A 17,395-nucleotide genomic window follows, 5' to 3' on the forward strand; every position below is an offset into this window, starting at 1 on the left:
GCATGTATACTCTCAGCGGATCCACGTCGTTGCATGGCAGAAACTAACACAACATCGTAAAGCAATTATCCTCCAGTTAAAAAGAAAAAAAGAAAGTCCCCCTCAATTTCTTACATGTGTTTTGGATGACATCTTAATATGCTGGAAAAATGTCCCTGCCCTGTCGGGGAGGGTGAACGTGAGCCAAACGTAATGAGGTCAGGATCAAGGCAGAGCCACGCAATAAGGCTGAGAGGTCGCACTGGGGGCCCCAGGGTGAGTTGCAAGAGGCTGAGAATCATCCTCTACGAGCAGGTAGGCTGGTGGTTAGGAGTATCCTTTTTAATGTTTCTAGGTAGAACCAACCTCTCTGCCACAGGCTCACCACGGTATAAGCAGTCTTTTCTTACTTGTAAAATCTGAGTTTTGAGGGATGGGGTCATATGTTGATGCCTTGAGTCCCTGGATTTCTGTGCTAGGAGTTGTTGTCAATGGGTATCTTGATTACATGATTTCCTGGGAAAGTCCCCCTGTGAGGCCAAGGCTCCACCAACAAATGCTCCTTTATTTTCTCCTTTTGGCCTCTGGACTGTCGTTTAAATTAGCTGAAGCCGGCAGGCCCTAAGCCGTACGCAAGTTGACGTGCTGGTGCTGATACCGTGCAGCAGTCTGGATCTGGGCGCAAACAGTATGCTTGGATTTAAGAGTGTGATTAGTGTTTGGTGATATAATTTGCAGAGAGCTGGCACGTGCAGTGCAGCCCAGCTTGGGTATGGCTGGCAGTGGTGAGAGAAATGAATGAAAGGGGGAAGCTTCCGGCCCTCTCTGCAGGAGAACTTTTCCTGTAACGGGGTGCAAGCTCTATTCCTGACACTGCAGTTGCCTCTGAGGAACCCCCCCGGCTCGTATCCATCAGTAGGAACCCCCACCCAGTAACCCACAGCCCTGGGGAAATGCCTGTCTCTCCTCTTCCTCCCAGCAGCACGCCTGAACCAGACCCCACCTAGAGTTCTGCAGGTGGTAACCATGCCTCTCTTGGCCTAAAGCATTCCTCTTCCTACCGTCAGTCCTATGGGTGATGGCAAGAGGTGACAGAGCTTGCTTTCGTATCACTGGTCCATGTTCCCTAGGAGCATGCATTAGGTTAGAGCAGAGGTTTCACACTTTATGACTTAAAAGACACCTATCGATCTTATTAACCCAGTGTACACCCAAATGGGCTTCCCAGGTGGCCCTGGTGGTGAAGAATCTGCCTGCCTATGCAGGAGATGCCAGAGACACAAGTTTGATCCCTGGATTGGGAAGATCCTCTGGAGAAGGGCGTGGCATCCCACTCCAGTATTCTTGCCTGGAAAATTTCATGGACAGAGGAGCCTGGGGGGCTATAGTCCACAGGGTTGCCTAGAGTCAGATGCTACTGAGCATGTACACACTCATGCTCAAAACACACCTCAGAAAAACAATATTTACCTTTGCCATGTGATATCCATTTTGATATTTTCTTTTCTCCGTATGCTACTTAATTTAAAATGCTCATCTCCATACTCAAATTGATTTCACAACCCCCCAAAAGGGTCCCCACTCACAGCTAGAAATGTGGATAGAATTTGGATGGTGGCTCCTAGTAGTGCCACACCAGGAGATCAGGTTTGGACCATAGGAGAGAAATGGATTCTACCTGATTCATTCGTGAATATTTACTGAGCATTTGCTAGGTACCAGCCACTTGCACAGGTGCTGGCATATGGAGTTAAATCAAATAAGGATCATCTCTTGACCCCTGGGCCCAAAGTGAGTGGTGGAAAAGGATTCACGTGGAAAAACATGCTTTGAATCAGCCTTTTGAAAATATAGTCAATCATGTACACACGCAAAACAGAACCAATCCTATTTCAGGATAAAACATTCTAGATGACTTTTAAGGAAATTTCAGATTTGGAACTTATCTCTGACTTGGTATCCACTTGGTGTGCATTAGCACTTGGCTAGGAGAGCTTCGTGTTCTAATCAATAACATTTAGATCTCCCCTAGGTATGAATCAGAGATTCTCGTTTTATAAGCACATGAATATGGAATGAATTCTGCTTCCTCAGGGACCACTCATTCTAAAACAAACATGAATTTCATTGACATTGGCCTTTAAGTTGTGTGAGACCAAGTCAGTACATACATTGACCCATATCCATGAATGGTGGGGGAGAAAACAGCAAATTGTTGGCTACAAAGAGGGTTTTCCTGCAGAGGCCGGTTCCTCCATGCTGGTCTGCAGTCATGCCTCATAAAGCTTCATGTAGATATTTATATACCAGAGCGCCAGTCCTACACTGGTCCCCGGGAGAAGCACTTACTCGGCCTCTAGCCCACGTGATGTCCTTGCAATATTTTCATTCCAGTGCCCTTGAACCGGCAACACCACACTGGCAGAGCATACACCTAATCAACGGTCACTTCAACACAAAAGTATCTCCCCCCACCCCCAAATCTTCTGGTGAATTAGGTGCTTATCCCATGGGTTACTATACTCTCTGGGATCCTCTGCTAACTCCCACATTGCTTGAGTCCCCGAGTAAGATGCACAGGCTTGGGGCTACGGCTGCTAGCATTACTCGGGGGGCAGGGGGTAGGTGTTACTAGGGGTAAGTGATGTGTGTGGGGGAACATAGCATTCTTGGCTCTTGAAATCAGAATGGCCCTGCTGCTTTTTATTAACCAATAGTGGCTCAGAAGTAAAGAATCTGCCTGCAACGCAGGAGATCTGAGTTCGATCCCTGTGTGGGGAAGATCTCCTGGAGAAGGGAATGGTTACCCACTCCAGTATTCTTGCCTGGAAAATCCCACGGACAGACGAGCCTGGAGAGCTATAGTCTATAGGGTCACAAAGAGTCAGACATAACTGAGCAACTAATACTTTCACTACTACTTCAGATGATGGACCTCAAAGGCAGCTACTGTTAAAGCTTTAGCCATCACCTTACCCCAAACACCTACAGAATTCTAATAAACCCAGCATTTATTGCACACTCACTTCACTCTACTTTGGGCTTCGCTCATAGCTCAGTTGGTAAAGAATCTGCCTGTAGTGCAGGAGACCTGGGTTCGATCCCTGGGTCAGGAAGATCCCCTGGAGAAGGAAATGGCAACCCACTCCAGTATTCTTGCCTGGAGAATCCCACGGCAGAGGAGCCTGGCAGGCTACAGTCCGTACATCACAAGAACTGGACACGACTTAGCGACTAAACTACCACCACTTCGCTCTAAGCACTTTTTAAAGCACTTATTTACTTTTGGCCACCATGCGCAATGGAGGATCATAACTCCTTGGCCAGGGATCGAATCCATGGCCTCTGCAGTGGAAGCGTGGAGTCTTAACCACTGGACCATCAAGGAAGTCCCAGCACTCATATTTTTAAAACCTATATGATGCTTAGAACAAGCTTGTAAGACAGGTATTAACCTTAAACCCATCACACAAGTAAGAGAACAGAGGTCACACTGCTAGGAAACCACACGGGTTAAGCCAGATTGGCCGCAAAGTGCACTGTGCTCTCCATCACGGCTCTCTGCCCGCCCCTGAAGTGCTGGGGATGCGGGTAAACACCATCAAATGGCATGGTGTGCAACAGGAATGTTTAATATGGCTAATCTTCATGCTCCGAGTATATCTTAACATTTTTTGAAGTCCAATCCCTTTCCAGGTTTTTATGGAAGGTGCACGGAGGTTTAAACATACCACCTTCTCAGGCTGCTCTTCCCTTGACAAAATGGAGAGATTCAAGGTCACTGCAGAATTAGCTTTAACCTGAGGTCTGGCTCTCAAGTTGTTCTGTTGATTGGAATTGAAAGACCTTAAATCTTTATACTTAAATGCCCAGTTTTTCCGAGAGTGAGGCAAGGCCACCCAGAAGGAGTAGGCAGATTTGCGGAGGGAGGACCACTTACTTAGGAAGAATAGGAGTGAAAACCCAGTAATTGAGATACCCTGACCTTACCCACCAGAGAAGGCAATGGCACCCCACTCCAGTACTCTTGCCTGGAAAATCCCATGGATGGAGGAGCCTGGTAGGCTGCAGTCCATGGGGTCGCGAAGAGTTGGCACGACTGAGTGACTTCACTTTCACTTTTTACTTTTATGCACTGGAGAAGGAAATGGCAACCCACTCCAGTGCTCTTGCCTGGAGAATCGCAGGGATGGGGTCGCACAGAGTCGGACACGACTGAAGTGACTTAGCAGCAGTAGCAGACCTCACCCATGTATTCATACCACGCCCAGGGCCTGGACCATGTCCAGGTTATGGGCACAAGTGTCAACAGGGAAAAAGAAAGGCTCCACTCAACTCTGACCCACTGTTGGCTTCGTCAGTCCTTATCTTTCCCAGCAGGTCCAACCACAGCCCCCTCCCGAGCACAGTCTTTGGTCCATGCAGCTGGGCAAGGAGGTTCCCGAGCAGGAGCAGGAGGACACATAGGATAACCTGCTGGAGAGCCCAGTGCGCCCAGCGCTGGTTAGTCAGTCATTTCTGTGAGCCGCTGCTCATATCCACGGGGCCTCCCTGACGGCGCACGTGGTGAAGGGCCTGCCTGCAATGCAGGAGACCCAGGCGTGATCGCTGGTTCAGGAAGATCCCCTGGAGAGGGGAATGGTAACCCACTCCAGTGTTCTTGTCTGGAGAATCCCGGGAACAGAGGAGCCTGGCGGGCTATAGCCTATGCAGTCGCAAAGAATCAGACACGACTGAGTGACTAACTCATTTTATATATCCACAGTACAAATGTCTAGGGCTGCCCAAGGTCAATGTTGAAGGACATGTAAGAATCTGGCTCAGACGGTAAAGCATCTATCTGCAATGCTGGAGATCCGGGATAGATCCCTGGGTCAGGAAGATCCCCTGGAGAAGGAAATGGCAACCCACTCCAGTACTCTTTCCCGGAAAATCCCATGGACAGAGGAGCCTGGTAGGCTACAGTCCATGGGGTCGCAAAGAGTTGGACATGACTGAGCGACTTTACTTTGAGAGGTTAAAAAAAAAAAAATCCCAGATTCTAGGACCTCAGGGACTCTGGAATATTTTGACCACCCTAGGTGAAAAGCTTCACTGTGGGTAAACTCTCCTCTGCCAGTTTGGGTATGATTTATTCTACACTTGACTGTAAGCACCCTGGGGTCAGGGACTGCTTCAATCTTCTTTACTTCCCCAAAGCCCAGCACCACACCCAGTTCACTGAATGAGTAAGTAATGGTTACAACTCATCACTCCACATAGATGAAGCTTTGGTGCCTTGTCCTTTAAGCTACTGAGCACGATGCATAGCATTTGATTGACCCAGGATGACAGACAAGGCTGATTTATTCCCAGAGGAATCTGAACCTAGAACTGGCAGAGTCTCATTGCCTTTGCCAGAGTAACAAGGTGAAGGATAAAAAGTGGATGCGCTACCAGCATGCCTGGTTCTCACAGAGAGATGTGTTCAGCTCTTCAGTGAGGGACAGACACAGGACCTTGTCCTTGCTCTAAATAAGTCTTGGATTGATTTGTCCGAAGGTCAGAGGAACATGAAGATGGAGCAAGGTCTTTCAGGGCATGGAATGGTGGTCTTCTCACTGTTTTATGTGGATTCCTGGGGTAATCCCAGAATGCAGGGGTTTAAACCAGCTCCCCAGTCGACTCTGAAGCCATGGTGGATTAGTACCTTTATAGGATTGTCAGCTTGAAACCAGCAACACTTTTTTCCTAGTCTGAAACGTGGTGGGCAGAGAGAGGGTGGCAAGAATAAGAAAAACTTTTCCTCTGGCAAGAATGAAATTTTATAACTTAAGGTCTGTAGGGTGGGCATAGGACAATGTTTCCTTGGCAGGGTTGTAAAGTACCTGGAAATGTGTTGGAGTGTTACAGTACTCACTTCTCTGGAATTTCATTAAAAAACAGGATCTGATAAATAAGCTGAGGATTGAACTCTGTGTCCTAAATATACTGTCAGCTCTATATTTCTGTCCTACCGTCTGTCATTCTCATACTTTATACATGTGTAGAGCTCCGGAGGGTGGAAAAATAAAATTGTGATAGTTACTGCCATCCTTAGCATGGCATTCAAAGCTTCCCTAACTTACATTAGGCTTCTCAGGTGGCACTACTGGTAAAGAACCTGCTTGCCAATGCAGGAGACCCAAGACACATTGGTTCGAATCCTTGGGTAGGGAAGATCCCCTGGAGGAGGGCACGACAACCCACTTTAGTATTCTTGCCTGGAGAATCCCATGGGCCGAGAAGCCTCGTGGGCTGCAGTCCACAGGGTCGCAAAGAGTTGGACATGACCGAGCCACTCAGCATGCACGCACCATCGGGAACATTATCTAGCTGACGTGTACCAGTAAGTGTGCACGGAGGTTGGAAACACTGATGTTCCCCGGTGCTGGCTTGCAAATAATGACTGTCACAAGTCCGCAACGACCCCCATTTGCTGGATTCTCCCCTGGAATCCCTATGACGTGGTAAAGAGAGAATTAATGCCTGGCACAGCAAGAGGACGTCTAGGACCCAGATGGAGCCTAGTCCTCCATGCTGACTGTCAAAATATTCTGAATATGACCTCCAGCTTACACATTCCCAGGACACACAACTGACTTGCACATCTCTGGGCTTCCACTTGAGCTACACACTCTGCTCAACGTATCCTTCTCTCAACCCTCCGAAACCTCTCCTGTTTCAGAACTTTGGTTCAAACACGACCTTCCCCACTGAGTCTTCCCCAATCCCAATCTCAGTTCCCCCAAACCACTGGTCCCTCTTCTATAGCCACAGGGCCTTTTTTCTTCAAACCCCCTTTTGAAAAGCCCTATATTTTGTCCTGCTTTAACTATTCATCCACACATTCCAACCGATCTACCTGTCTGACTCTTGAGATTTTAAAAATAGATTTATAGGGAAAATGGTATTGTTTGATCAATTTCTAGAAAGCTGGCCCCTGGGCTAGCTGACCACCTCTATGATGTGAGCACTGTCTTAGCTGATAAGATCCTTCCTACGTGAGGACATGCGTTGGCCAGGGAGGGGCTTGGAGACCCAGCTCCTGGGCTGTGGCTGAGAAGAACTGCAGTGGTATCTCAGGAAGTCCAGCACAGAGGCAGATGGAAAGTCCGTGGATGGATTTAAAGCAAACAAGCAAAAAACACAAAAAACCCTCACGAATAAAACAATCACTACGCAGCAGCTTCCAGGGCCAGAGGGGCTTCCTGGCATCCTGAACTCTTCTCAGAGTCAAGCTGGCACAGTGGCTGTGGGACAGACCTGCCCCCATGGAAGTGGCCAGCACCCCTTCAATCTCCTGCTTCTCTAAACTACCTTCTTTTTTCCTTGCAGCTTCTAGCCTCTTGTTACCATTGAGAAACGAGCATCTCAACACACATTATTAGGCCGTATAATCCAGGGCAAGGATCAGATCTTGCTGACCCTTCCAGCTTCCATCGCATCTAATGATCATATTACCAGACACACACATCACTTACTAAATGCCAGCTTCGCTCAATGCACTGACCGAGTCACACCACCCGATTGATAGGTTCTGCCATTAGCCCCCTGTACATGTGTGGAAACGGAGGAAGAGAGAGGCGGCGTGATTTGTCCCAGCCACACCTGGGCACTATCCCAGCCAGGTGGTCTGGCTCCACATCCCTTGTTCCTAACTACGACTCAATGTCTAACATGCTGCAGATGTACAGTAAAGGTTTGTCGAATATAGAAACAAGCGTGCCCTGGGGTTCCTTGGCTAATAGGACACTGCTTATTTTCACAGGGATGTGGGCAAGCACTTGACATCCTCAAACCTCCCCCAGATGACTTGGAGCTAAGTCAGCCCCTCACATGTACTGTGTGTGCCTGAAAACAGCACTCACTGGGGGAGAAGCGGGAGAGACCCGATGTTTGGGGGTAAATAAAGGAATACAGATAAGTGTGTGGCTGTTCACAGGGTCTGATGGGGGGAAAACGCTTGGAAGTGGTTTGATGACTGCAGGAATAAGACATTTATACCTATCAGTAAAGCAGAGAGAGAGGCCTGTGAGTGTATAGTGAGTGAGTGGACGATCGTTGCGGGGCATCTCTTTCCTTTCTCCTCCCCGTGGGCTGACCACGCCGGCCTGTCTCGGTTCCCAACCATTTGTAAAGATCTCTCGGCCTCCGCTGGCCTCACAGGCAGAGCCAGGGGGAGGAGGGCGGGGAGCGAGGGGTCATTTATCACTGTCGGGACATGTGCTGCACACGGCAGGGTTGGCTCTGCTCCCTGCTGCTCCTGCAGCCAGAGGTGCAAACCTTGAAAAAATGCAGAACATGCACCTCGAAAATATCCATTCATCATCGCAGCTTGGGGAACGTGGGAGCGGCCCCTCCCGACGTGGGGTTGACCCGCTCTGCCTTCAGTCTGGGTCCCACCGAGCTGGGAACACGGGGACGTCTCAGGGACCTAACCCCTGTCCCAGCCAACCCCCAATCTACTACAATCTCCCGAGGTTTGGGGTTAAAATTCTCTGAGATGCCATCCAAACCCCTCTTCTCTCCATTAACTCTGATTTCCAGATTGCTTTCCACCATCAGACTGCAGCCAAGGTGGCCCATAATCATTAAATTATGAAAATACCAGTGGCTGGGAGGAAATGAATCCCAGGTTTAACTCAGGAATGGCCTGCTTTCTTGTGAAGTGATTATAAAATTAAAATGTGCTATTTCTCTGGTGAGTATAAAAAGCCTCCTTGGTGAAGTCTATGGCCCCACAGTAATGTCAGGATTTGCAACAAGGAGGGACTGCACGCACCTCAACCATGGAAGTCAGGGACTTCTGCAGGTAAATTTCCAAAGACTGGGTTAAAGGTGATTAAAATCAAGAAGAGGAGGAGGACAGGGTTTGAATTTTCCAATTACTCTTGAAAACTCAAAAGTCAAGCTGCTAGAAAATGCAGGCTTTCTGAGCAGGACTAATAATGCTGAGCTAATTAGACCCACAGCATATAAATTCAGCCCAAAGGAGGGACACTGTCCCTTTAAAAACTGCCTGGGGATCAGTGGAAAAGCTAATGAGGAGTGTCAGTTGGGGCTGCTTTTTTAAGGTGGTCCTCGGGAGGACACAGCCTGGGGTTTCTGTAACAGGGCTTCTGTGCTTGGTTCAATAAATCAATTTATATTAAAACGCGGGTACAGCTCTGGAGCTGGCTTCATAAAGCGTTCTTTGGCGTTTCTCAATCTGCTTATCCCCTTCCCTGTCAGCCTGCCTGAATGCACCATCAGAGGGCATTGAAAAGAGCAATAAAGAAGAAGATGGAAGAAACTAAACTGTTTGTGAAATGACCCAGCAGCTCCACCCCACGCTGGGGGCTGCCTCTGGTGAGTTTCTCTCCAGAAGATGTTGGGATGGTTGGTAAGAAGTCCAGTGCTGGGGGGTTGCAGCGCTCAACCCGGAGCTGGGCTCCAGGCTGCACCCTGAGAATAAATGTCAACCTCAACCAGAAAGGAAAAGGGCTGCAAGTGAAGCTGCTTTTCAACCTGATCCTCAGGGTCTGAAAGTGTCTCCAAGAAGTGAGAGAAAAAAACAAGATGAATAAAAGTGCCAACGGCTGGCACAGTCTAGGAGGTGGCAGAGAGGGGGGGCCAGAGGAGGGAGGTGTGTTACTGACCAGGGCAGATGGAATGGGTCTTCCTTCAGACTGGCCAGCAGGCTTGCCAGTAAGGGACTGCTGCAGACCAGACGTCCCTAAACACAATGACCTTTGCCCCCGAAGGTCTGAAAACTAGAGGGAAGCCCATCTCCCACTTCTGGACTTGGAGTCCAGCAGCAGCAGGGTCAGAAGCCACCGAACATGGCCACAACATTCTGTTCCCCCCATCTTGGTTCAGCTGTCTTTTTAACTCCTTGCTACGGGGTTGTTCAATCACAGACAGCTCCCGGCATCGTCCTCCACCCCAGTTAAACCCTTACGTTACCCAGACTGCAGTGCCATCTGCTAAGACTTTGTGTGATGACGGAAATGTTCTATATCCGTCATGTCCACTTCAGTGGCCATGAGCCACATGTGGCCACTGAACAACTGAGATGCAGCTGCTGTGACGCGGGAAACCAATTTTTACTTTTAATTAATTTTAACTAATTTAGATTGAAATGGTCCCCGGCGGTGAGTGGCCACTCTGCCAGAGAGGACATGGAACAGAAAAGTTTTCCTTTGCCTTCAAAAAGGTAGTGAACGCTGAGAGAAGAAAATGGCGGTGGACGCCACTCTGTTCCCAAGGGGAAAGCCTCTGATTTATCAGCTCTCAGTTTCAAGGGAAATAGAGGAGGGAACAATTACCCTGATGCGTCATCAAGTTGGAATCACAAAAGAGTTAAGGGCTGCAAGAGACAGAAGTGAAAGGTTACCATCACTGGAATTTTCCTAATGGAATCTGTCTTTTTCAGAAGCTCGGAAAAGCAACGCAAAGCCCACCCCCTCTGGAGGTTGGCAGAGAAGGGCACAGGAAGTGTTTTATAAACAAGCGACCCCGGGCTCGGGATTTGCCCAGGGCCCCAGAACCTGGGCAGAGTGAGGGCCAGTACCCAAGCAGCACTCTCTTTCCTAAGCAAGCCATGCTGTCTCATGTTACTGGTCCCTGAAATCAGACCATCATAAACGTTAAAACGGCTTTGCTTAAAGAAAGAATTTTGGTGTACTTTACTGTTAACCAGAACCATCTGGAAGCAATCTTGCATTCACACGATGGACTTGTCCTCTTTGGCCCTCGCTCTCAACAAATCCCATCAGCCCAGGAACAGCTGCTGGAGAGTCTGGCCCAAAGCCAGGGGTGAAGCGCTGGCCCCCTCCCGTGTGCGCTGGGGTGTGTGGGGGGGCCCAGCCTTGCTCGTCACCCCATGCGGCCAGACCCAGAGCACAAAGAACAGAGATCCTACACGAGAAAGCCAAGTCGCCGCAGCCACAGGAGCGGGCACTCGGGGCCACAGAGCCAGCTGTGAGAAACGGTTGTTTTAGCTCGGGAACACAGATGCCTGCCAGCAAATTACGGCCGGAGACGGCTCAGAGGGGAGTGGGTCAGGACGCTGGGCTCACAATGTCAGCTAGTGAGCATCGTGCGACAGACGGCAGCTTCACACAAAGGGCTGGGGAGGAGGGACACGGCTCGTACCAAGTCCAAGGCCAAGGTTCTGGCGCCAGGACCAAGGACATCTGGCACGGAAGGTTAAGAGCTGGGACATGCCAGGGACCGACTCAGCATCCAGGGTGCTGTTAGAAAATGCCTTTGTGGGGCTTTCCTGGCGGCTCAGAGGTAAAGGATCTGCCTGCCAATGCAGGAGACATGGGTTCGATCCCTGGTCTGGGAAGATCCCCCCTCATGCCGCAGAGTAAGTATGCCTATGTGCCACAATGGAGTCTGCGCTCTAGAGCTCAGGAGCTGCAACTACTGAAGCCTGCTTGTCCTGGAGCCCATGCTCCACAGAAGAGAAGCCAGCACACAAAGACCCACCCACCACAGTTAAAAAAAAAAAAAAAAACCACACGCAAAAAAACAAAAGAAACAAAACTTGATTTATAAAATAACTTTAAAAAAAGAGGGGGGGGGGGGAAGCCTGCGTAAATCAAACCACTGTGCAAACCACCTGAGCAGAAAGGAGGTGGGGGAGCCAGGGACGAGACAGATTTCATCAGGAAGGTCTGGGTGACAATAACCTTTTGTCCTCTATACAATCTGGGCCTGCCAAGCTCCATGGTCTCCGAGAAAGCACGAGGGTGGGAGAGAAAGAATCCCCATCCGAAGGCAACAGACTCATCCTTAATTACGAGAGCAGGCTTCCCGGAGCTGACATCCTCTCCCACACTTCCTCTCGGCTGCAGACACACCACGGAAAGCTGGCAGGATGCTCCTCTAATGAGAGCGGTCAATTTTCCTAAGTAAAGGAAATCTGGTGCTTTGGGGATCGTCCCCATCATCACCACCCCCAAACCACACACAGACTTCTAGTGACGAGTGTGAAGCATCACAGTTTAATTTGGCCAACAGTCCACTGGGTCAGATTGAGAACTGGAAAAATGACTACCTCGGCAGCTCCCGAAATGTTTTATTTCATCCTCTTGTCCTCTAAAGGGCTGGCAAGGAGACACTGATCTGGGTAGATGGAGGTCCCCTGCTTAAATTTCCACCATAGCTCAAAACTGAATAATCATGTCTAATCTCACTCTGAAGAAAAGTTGATCCATTGTATCAGAAAGAGCCCCAGGCTAAGAATCAGAAGCCTGGGTTATTCTGACATTTTTGCATTCCTGGCCACTTAAGTAAGTGTAAACCACTTAATCCCTCTCAGCCTCACTTTGCTCAGCTGCAAAATGGGAATGAGGAGGAGGACTCCTCTTTTGGCATTTGACAGTTTAGCACCAGACTGAACAGTGTACCCCTGAAGTGAGGTCACCTGGGTTCACAGACTGGCTTCTCCCCTTACCAGTTGAACGACTTTGAGCAACTTGGCCCATGTGCCTCAGTTTCCTCATCTGTAAAATGGACCTAGTTCACAGGAAGTGTGTAAAGGCCTCATCGCAGTTGGTGCCTGGCCCTTAGCTGTCTCCCTCACTGTTAGCCAGCCCCATGACCAGTAGGGACAAGCAGGCAGATAAACATTTCCACAACTAAGTCTTTGCTACAAGGTTTCAACAGCTTGGCAATGGATGAACCCTTACTTGTTAGAAAGGTTTACAAGTTCACAGGCCAAGACTAATTCTGAAGCCAAGAAACATAAAGGAGGGTTGGGGTGAGGACATACCTGTCTCCTTGAGCATGATGCATTCCCAACACCCACCAGTCCACCTTCAACCAATCCCAGCACCTTGGCAGTAATTTAGGGCTTTCATGGAAAAAGAGGCTGCAGATCCTTGTCTCTTTCTGTTTAATTCATTTGCCAGCCCTTCTCTAATAGACAACTCAGAAAAATAGGAAACTGGGAGTCCATGTTTCTTAAGTCCTGAAAAAATAACTGCTAGGTTTGAGGTTTTCCATTAGAGGTGAAAAACATTTTTTAAAAGAACTCATTAAAGCTGGGAGGTGGGCAGAAGGAGTTTACATAGGCAGTAGTCTAAATTGGTTTTAAACTTCCCAACTTCTTCCAACAAAGATAGATCTCTCCTTTTCCGTAAGTGTCATTTTCAAATCCTAAGTAACAACAGATAGGAAATAAACAAAGATGTACATCAATCTCCACTTGTAGCCAAAGTTGTGAGCCTACAGCCACACAGGGAACTTTGCTGAAACAAATGAGCAAATCACATCTGACCGAAGCCATTCTCAGTCTTGGCTCCTTGGTTATTTGGTACCTTGTGGAGTTCTGCACAGTTAAATACAGCCCATTTATGGACTGTTCACTTGCTTAAGACCCTGCTAATGCGTGTGCATGCCTGCATGTTAGATAGAGAGCAAAAGAGAATAACTGTGTGTGTATAAAGCTGGATGTAATCTAATCCTGAACTTATCTACGTTTAAAAAAAACTGTAAAAAGGGGTAATCTTTAGCCATTTGTTTACCAAGTTTGTTGTGACTGCTGAGATCTAATTTGCCTTTTTGGCATAGAAAGAAAATACAAACAGCCTTGCCTCAAGCTCAACATGGCTTGTGTGCTGGCTTCTCATTCCTACCCGTTCCATCAACCATCTGTGTGTCCGCCACCCCCATCAACTTCTGTCAATCACACCTTTCATCCAATAATCACAGCCTGTCGACTACATGTCAGGCACAGGATGAGGAACCCAGCTGCCCCTCTGGGGGCTGACAGACCCCTATAATTAGAGGAACTGATGACTTACCCCTGACATTTATCCCTTGACCAAAACCATCTAGTTTCTTGTTTATTTCCTTGCCTTCTCTGTTTTCTGCTTCCATCCCTCTATTTGGCTCTGGAGATCTCATATCCAAATTTCTGTGATAGTTTTTCTCTAGATATCTGAATCTGCTTTCTCTCCTGGTCATTCTCCCTCTCTTACTGTACAATAACCTTCCTAAAGCATTGCTTTTATCATTTCATTCTCCTCAGCAACACAAAAGTGTAACCAGCAGGGTCTCACTGTAAACCTCAATTTCTCTGTCTGGCTTCCCACATTCTCAGTTATGCTCTCCCGGTACCATCTCAGCCTGACTTCCTACAGCCACACTCTCCCCCCATTTTGGCCATTTTCCACGCTGTCTCTTAGCTTTGCTCTTTCTGTTTATGTGTTTATAACCACGTGGGTTCCTAACCCGGAATGGTTTTCAGTCCACCTTTCAAATTCTACAAAGACCAGACCAAACGCCTCCACGGTTTTCTGAATTACATGAACCCTCACCTGAAACTTCTCTGTAAGGAGTGCTGATTCTGCTGATTGAATAAAAATGCATTTGCAAGAAAACCCAGTCTGGAGCAACAAAACTTCAGAGCTCAGAGCGGCAAACATGGTAAACCCTTTCTGATAAATCCAATCATGTTTTAGAGCAGGAGTAAGTATTTTTTTTTTTTTTTCCAGTGGGTTTTGTCATACATTGATAGGAGTAAGTATTTTTAAAGCCCTGCTGCAACCACTCAAAGGCTCTGTTGTCGCATGAAGTGACAGATCAAACATAAACAAAAGAATGTGACTGTACTTTTCAAAGTTATTTACAGGCAGAGGTGGTGGTGGGGTGGAATTTGGTTCTCAGGCTGCAATTTGCTTACCCTGCTCTAGAAGAAGGGTGGATACTGGTGAGGATCTCTTTGGATGACAAAAGACAACTGGACATGTCTCAGGATAGCCTCTGATCCTGGCCGGGTAGCTCGACTATTCCTTTAAGACAGTGCGTACCCTTGGAGTGGATTTTCAGCCTAACAGTCATCCCCATGGGAATTTGGGCTGTGACCATCTTTACTGCTATTTTAGTCCAACAAGAAGAGATAATGGAATCTACTTTGTACCCTGTGCTGGGGACGGGGCAAGGAAAGAGGCCGCTGTCCCATTCTGCTGTCCTCCAGACTGGCGAGGGGCTCCCTGGTCAGGACCGCGGGGTCTTAGAGCAAACTTCCCCCCCCGCCCCCGCTCCTTTGTGCCAGCCACTCTCCCCTCGCTTCGTCCTTACGCCAACCTTATGAAGTCTTCGTACTTCATCATCATATCTATTTTCAGTTGGAACAAACAGATGAGGTCTTAGTCAATGTTAACTACTGACCCACAGAAATGGTTTGGGTGCCTTATATAGGTAGGTGTGTTTGGAGAATATGATGCCCTTTGTCAAGAGCTCTTTTGTGGCGAAATGTGGTGAAATAATGACAGCTCATTACCGCTGGTCCTTACACCCACCCTTCAGAGAGTATTCTTTTCATTTTATTCATGGGAAACTGAACTCGTAGGGGTTAAGTAGTTTATCCAACTCGGCCTATTCAGAAAGGTCAGAGTTATGATTCAAATCCAAGCTGGTCTGGCCAAATAGAGCTTTGGCTCATTCCTTTGAGCCCTGTTACCTCCTTAAGTAACTGTGACCTAAAAAAAACCAAGTTTAATGTGTTTTAAAAGCCCCCAAATTCCTGCTCTGTGTGAAGTGGGGGATTACATCAGCTTGGTGGGTCGAGTGTCCTTAGGGAGGGCCTCGGAGAGCAGAGGAGCAAACCAACACCCAGATCTGAGAGCAGCAGCAGCAGGATTAGACCCTTTTCCTTCCCCACCAGCCCAGGGCTCCGCCTGCACCTCCTGATCCAAACTGCAGAACTGACTTTTCGTGGCGGCGATGCTGCCTTCACGGACACCGTGGCAGTGCCCAGGCAGAGGGAGGCATGTTCTTACCAGCCTGTCATATTAAAATCCCTGTAGAGCATCTTCTTTCCAAGTTCCTTCCTCTGTACTCTCCTTGGAAACTCCAAATGTGTGAACTCATTTCCCAGCAAGTGAGGCTGCATGAATGCCTAATAGCAAAAAGAGAAGAAGAAGGGAAAAAAAAAAACCACACATATTTAGAGGAAAAAAATAAGACCCAAGGATGCTCTGCAAATTGACACAGGCCACATTTATGAAATTAGAAAATGGTTCTCAAATTTTTCAGGGAGATAAATAGATTCAAGAACCTGAATACAATATCAACAAATAAAAATCATGAATGTAATTTATAAAAAGACATGACTTTTTCATGTGAGATGATAAATTAATTGTAATCGGAGAAATGTATCTCTAAAGCAAGAAAAAGGTTCACTTTTTAATTCAAATTCAAGATGGCTTCACTTGGCTGAACGGCCGGAAAGCTCACCCTGACTCTCTCCGCTTGCCTCCTGCGCATGTTCCTAGTTATCATGGCCTTGGCTCTGCAAGCTGCGTGTGGGTCTCCATGTCAACACAATGGCCTGAGAGAGAGGGCTGGGGCTGCATGCACCAGACAGGAACTTTCTCTTGGATCCCCTCCATTTTGCTCTGCAGTAATTTGATCATGTAATTGGAAGACTGCTCCAGAGCAGATGGCTTCTTCCCCTCCCCCAAATCTCTGTTCACACTACACAAGTCTTGAGCAAACAGCCACTTAGGGGATCGCTGTGAAAAAACAAACAGTTTCATTGTCACGCTCCAAATTCAAATCCAGTTATCCAAGAGACGAAATGCTCAAGTATGAACGTCCCTGCTTGGAGTCGACGCATCGTAAGCAGTTGCCCTGGGTCTGCCCTGTACCAGGCCATATACCTGCTTGTTAGTGGTGTGCTGGAATGGTTCCCTCTCCTTCTCTGGCAGAGAAAAGAGTGAACAGAGCAGATCACGGCCCGGCACTGCAGGAGAACCAGGGCTCCCTGCCACAGGACAGATGGCCGTGTCCTTGGCCTGCTGGAAATAGACGTCTCCCGCAGCCTCGTTCCCAGGACCCGACACCAACCGATCTCCCACTGATTCTCATGGTGGTTCAGAGGTCTCTGTCGGATGCTAGCCATTAGCAGCCAAGTGTATTAGGAGTCAGACGAAGCCAGCTGAACTCTCCCCAGGCTGGTCAGATTGGACCAGCCAACAGAACTCTGAGCTAGGGATGCTACGCAGGCGTGGGGACAGGAGGGGCAGGACTGAGGGTGAGAAGAGGGGCTGTCCTGTCTGCTATATCCCCGAGAGGGTCCAGGTCAGGGGGAAATTCTGCAGTTTCTCTGAGGGGCTTTGAAACCTCTGCTGGGAATGAGGCTTGTGCTGCCTACAAGTGTCAAGGACACGAAAACACTGGGTTTTACAGAAAGGAAGAAGGGAGCCAAAACTCATAGCACAGGTCAATGGGGTGGGCTTTGGATTCGAATCCAAGTTCTGCATTTATAAGCTCAGTGGTTTTCCTGGGTGACTTAACTGCTTGGGCCTCAGTTTCTTTACTTGCACATTGAGACTAATTGCAGATTTATCTCATACTATTTGAATAATGAAATGACATCTAAAGTGCACTGATCATG

General features: G+C 48.1%; 1 protein-coding gene across 1 annotated transcript in view; it reads right to left on the reverse strand.

The window, feature by feature from the left end:
• Positions 1–17,395, reverse strand: part of PPM1H (protein phosphatase, Mg2+/Mn2+ dependent 1H) — a 290,096-nt gene that overhangs the window by 63,629 nt on the left and 209,072 nt on the right. Inside the window, exon 6 of the mRNA XM_043447515.1 lies at positions 15,777–15,895. Within this exon, the coding sequence (XP_043303450.1) occupies positions 15,777–15,895 (119 nt within the window). The remainder of the gene's footprint in view (positions 1–15,776; positions 15,896–17,395) is intronic.

Source organism: Cervus canadensis, chromosome 25 (genome assembly GCF_019320065.1).
Source record: "Cervus canadensis isolate Bull #8, Minnesota chromosome 25, ASM1932006v1, whole genome shotgun sequence".
Lineage (NCBI taxonomy): Eukaryota > Metazoa > Chordata > Mammalia > Artiodactyla > Cervidae > Cervus > Cervus canadensis.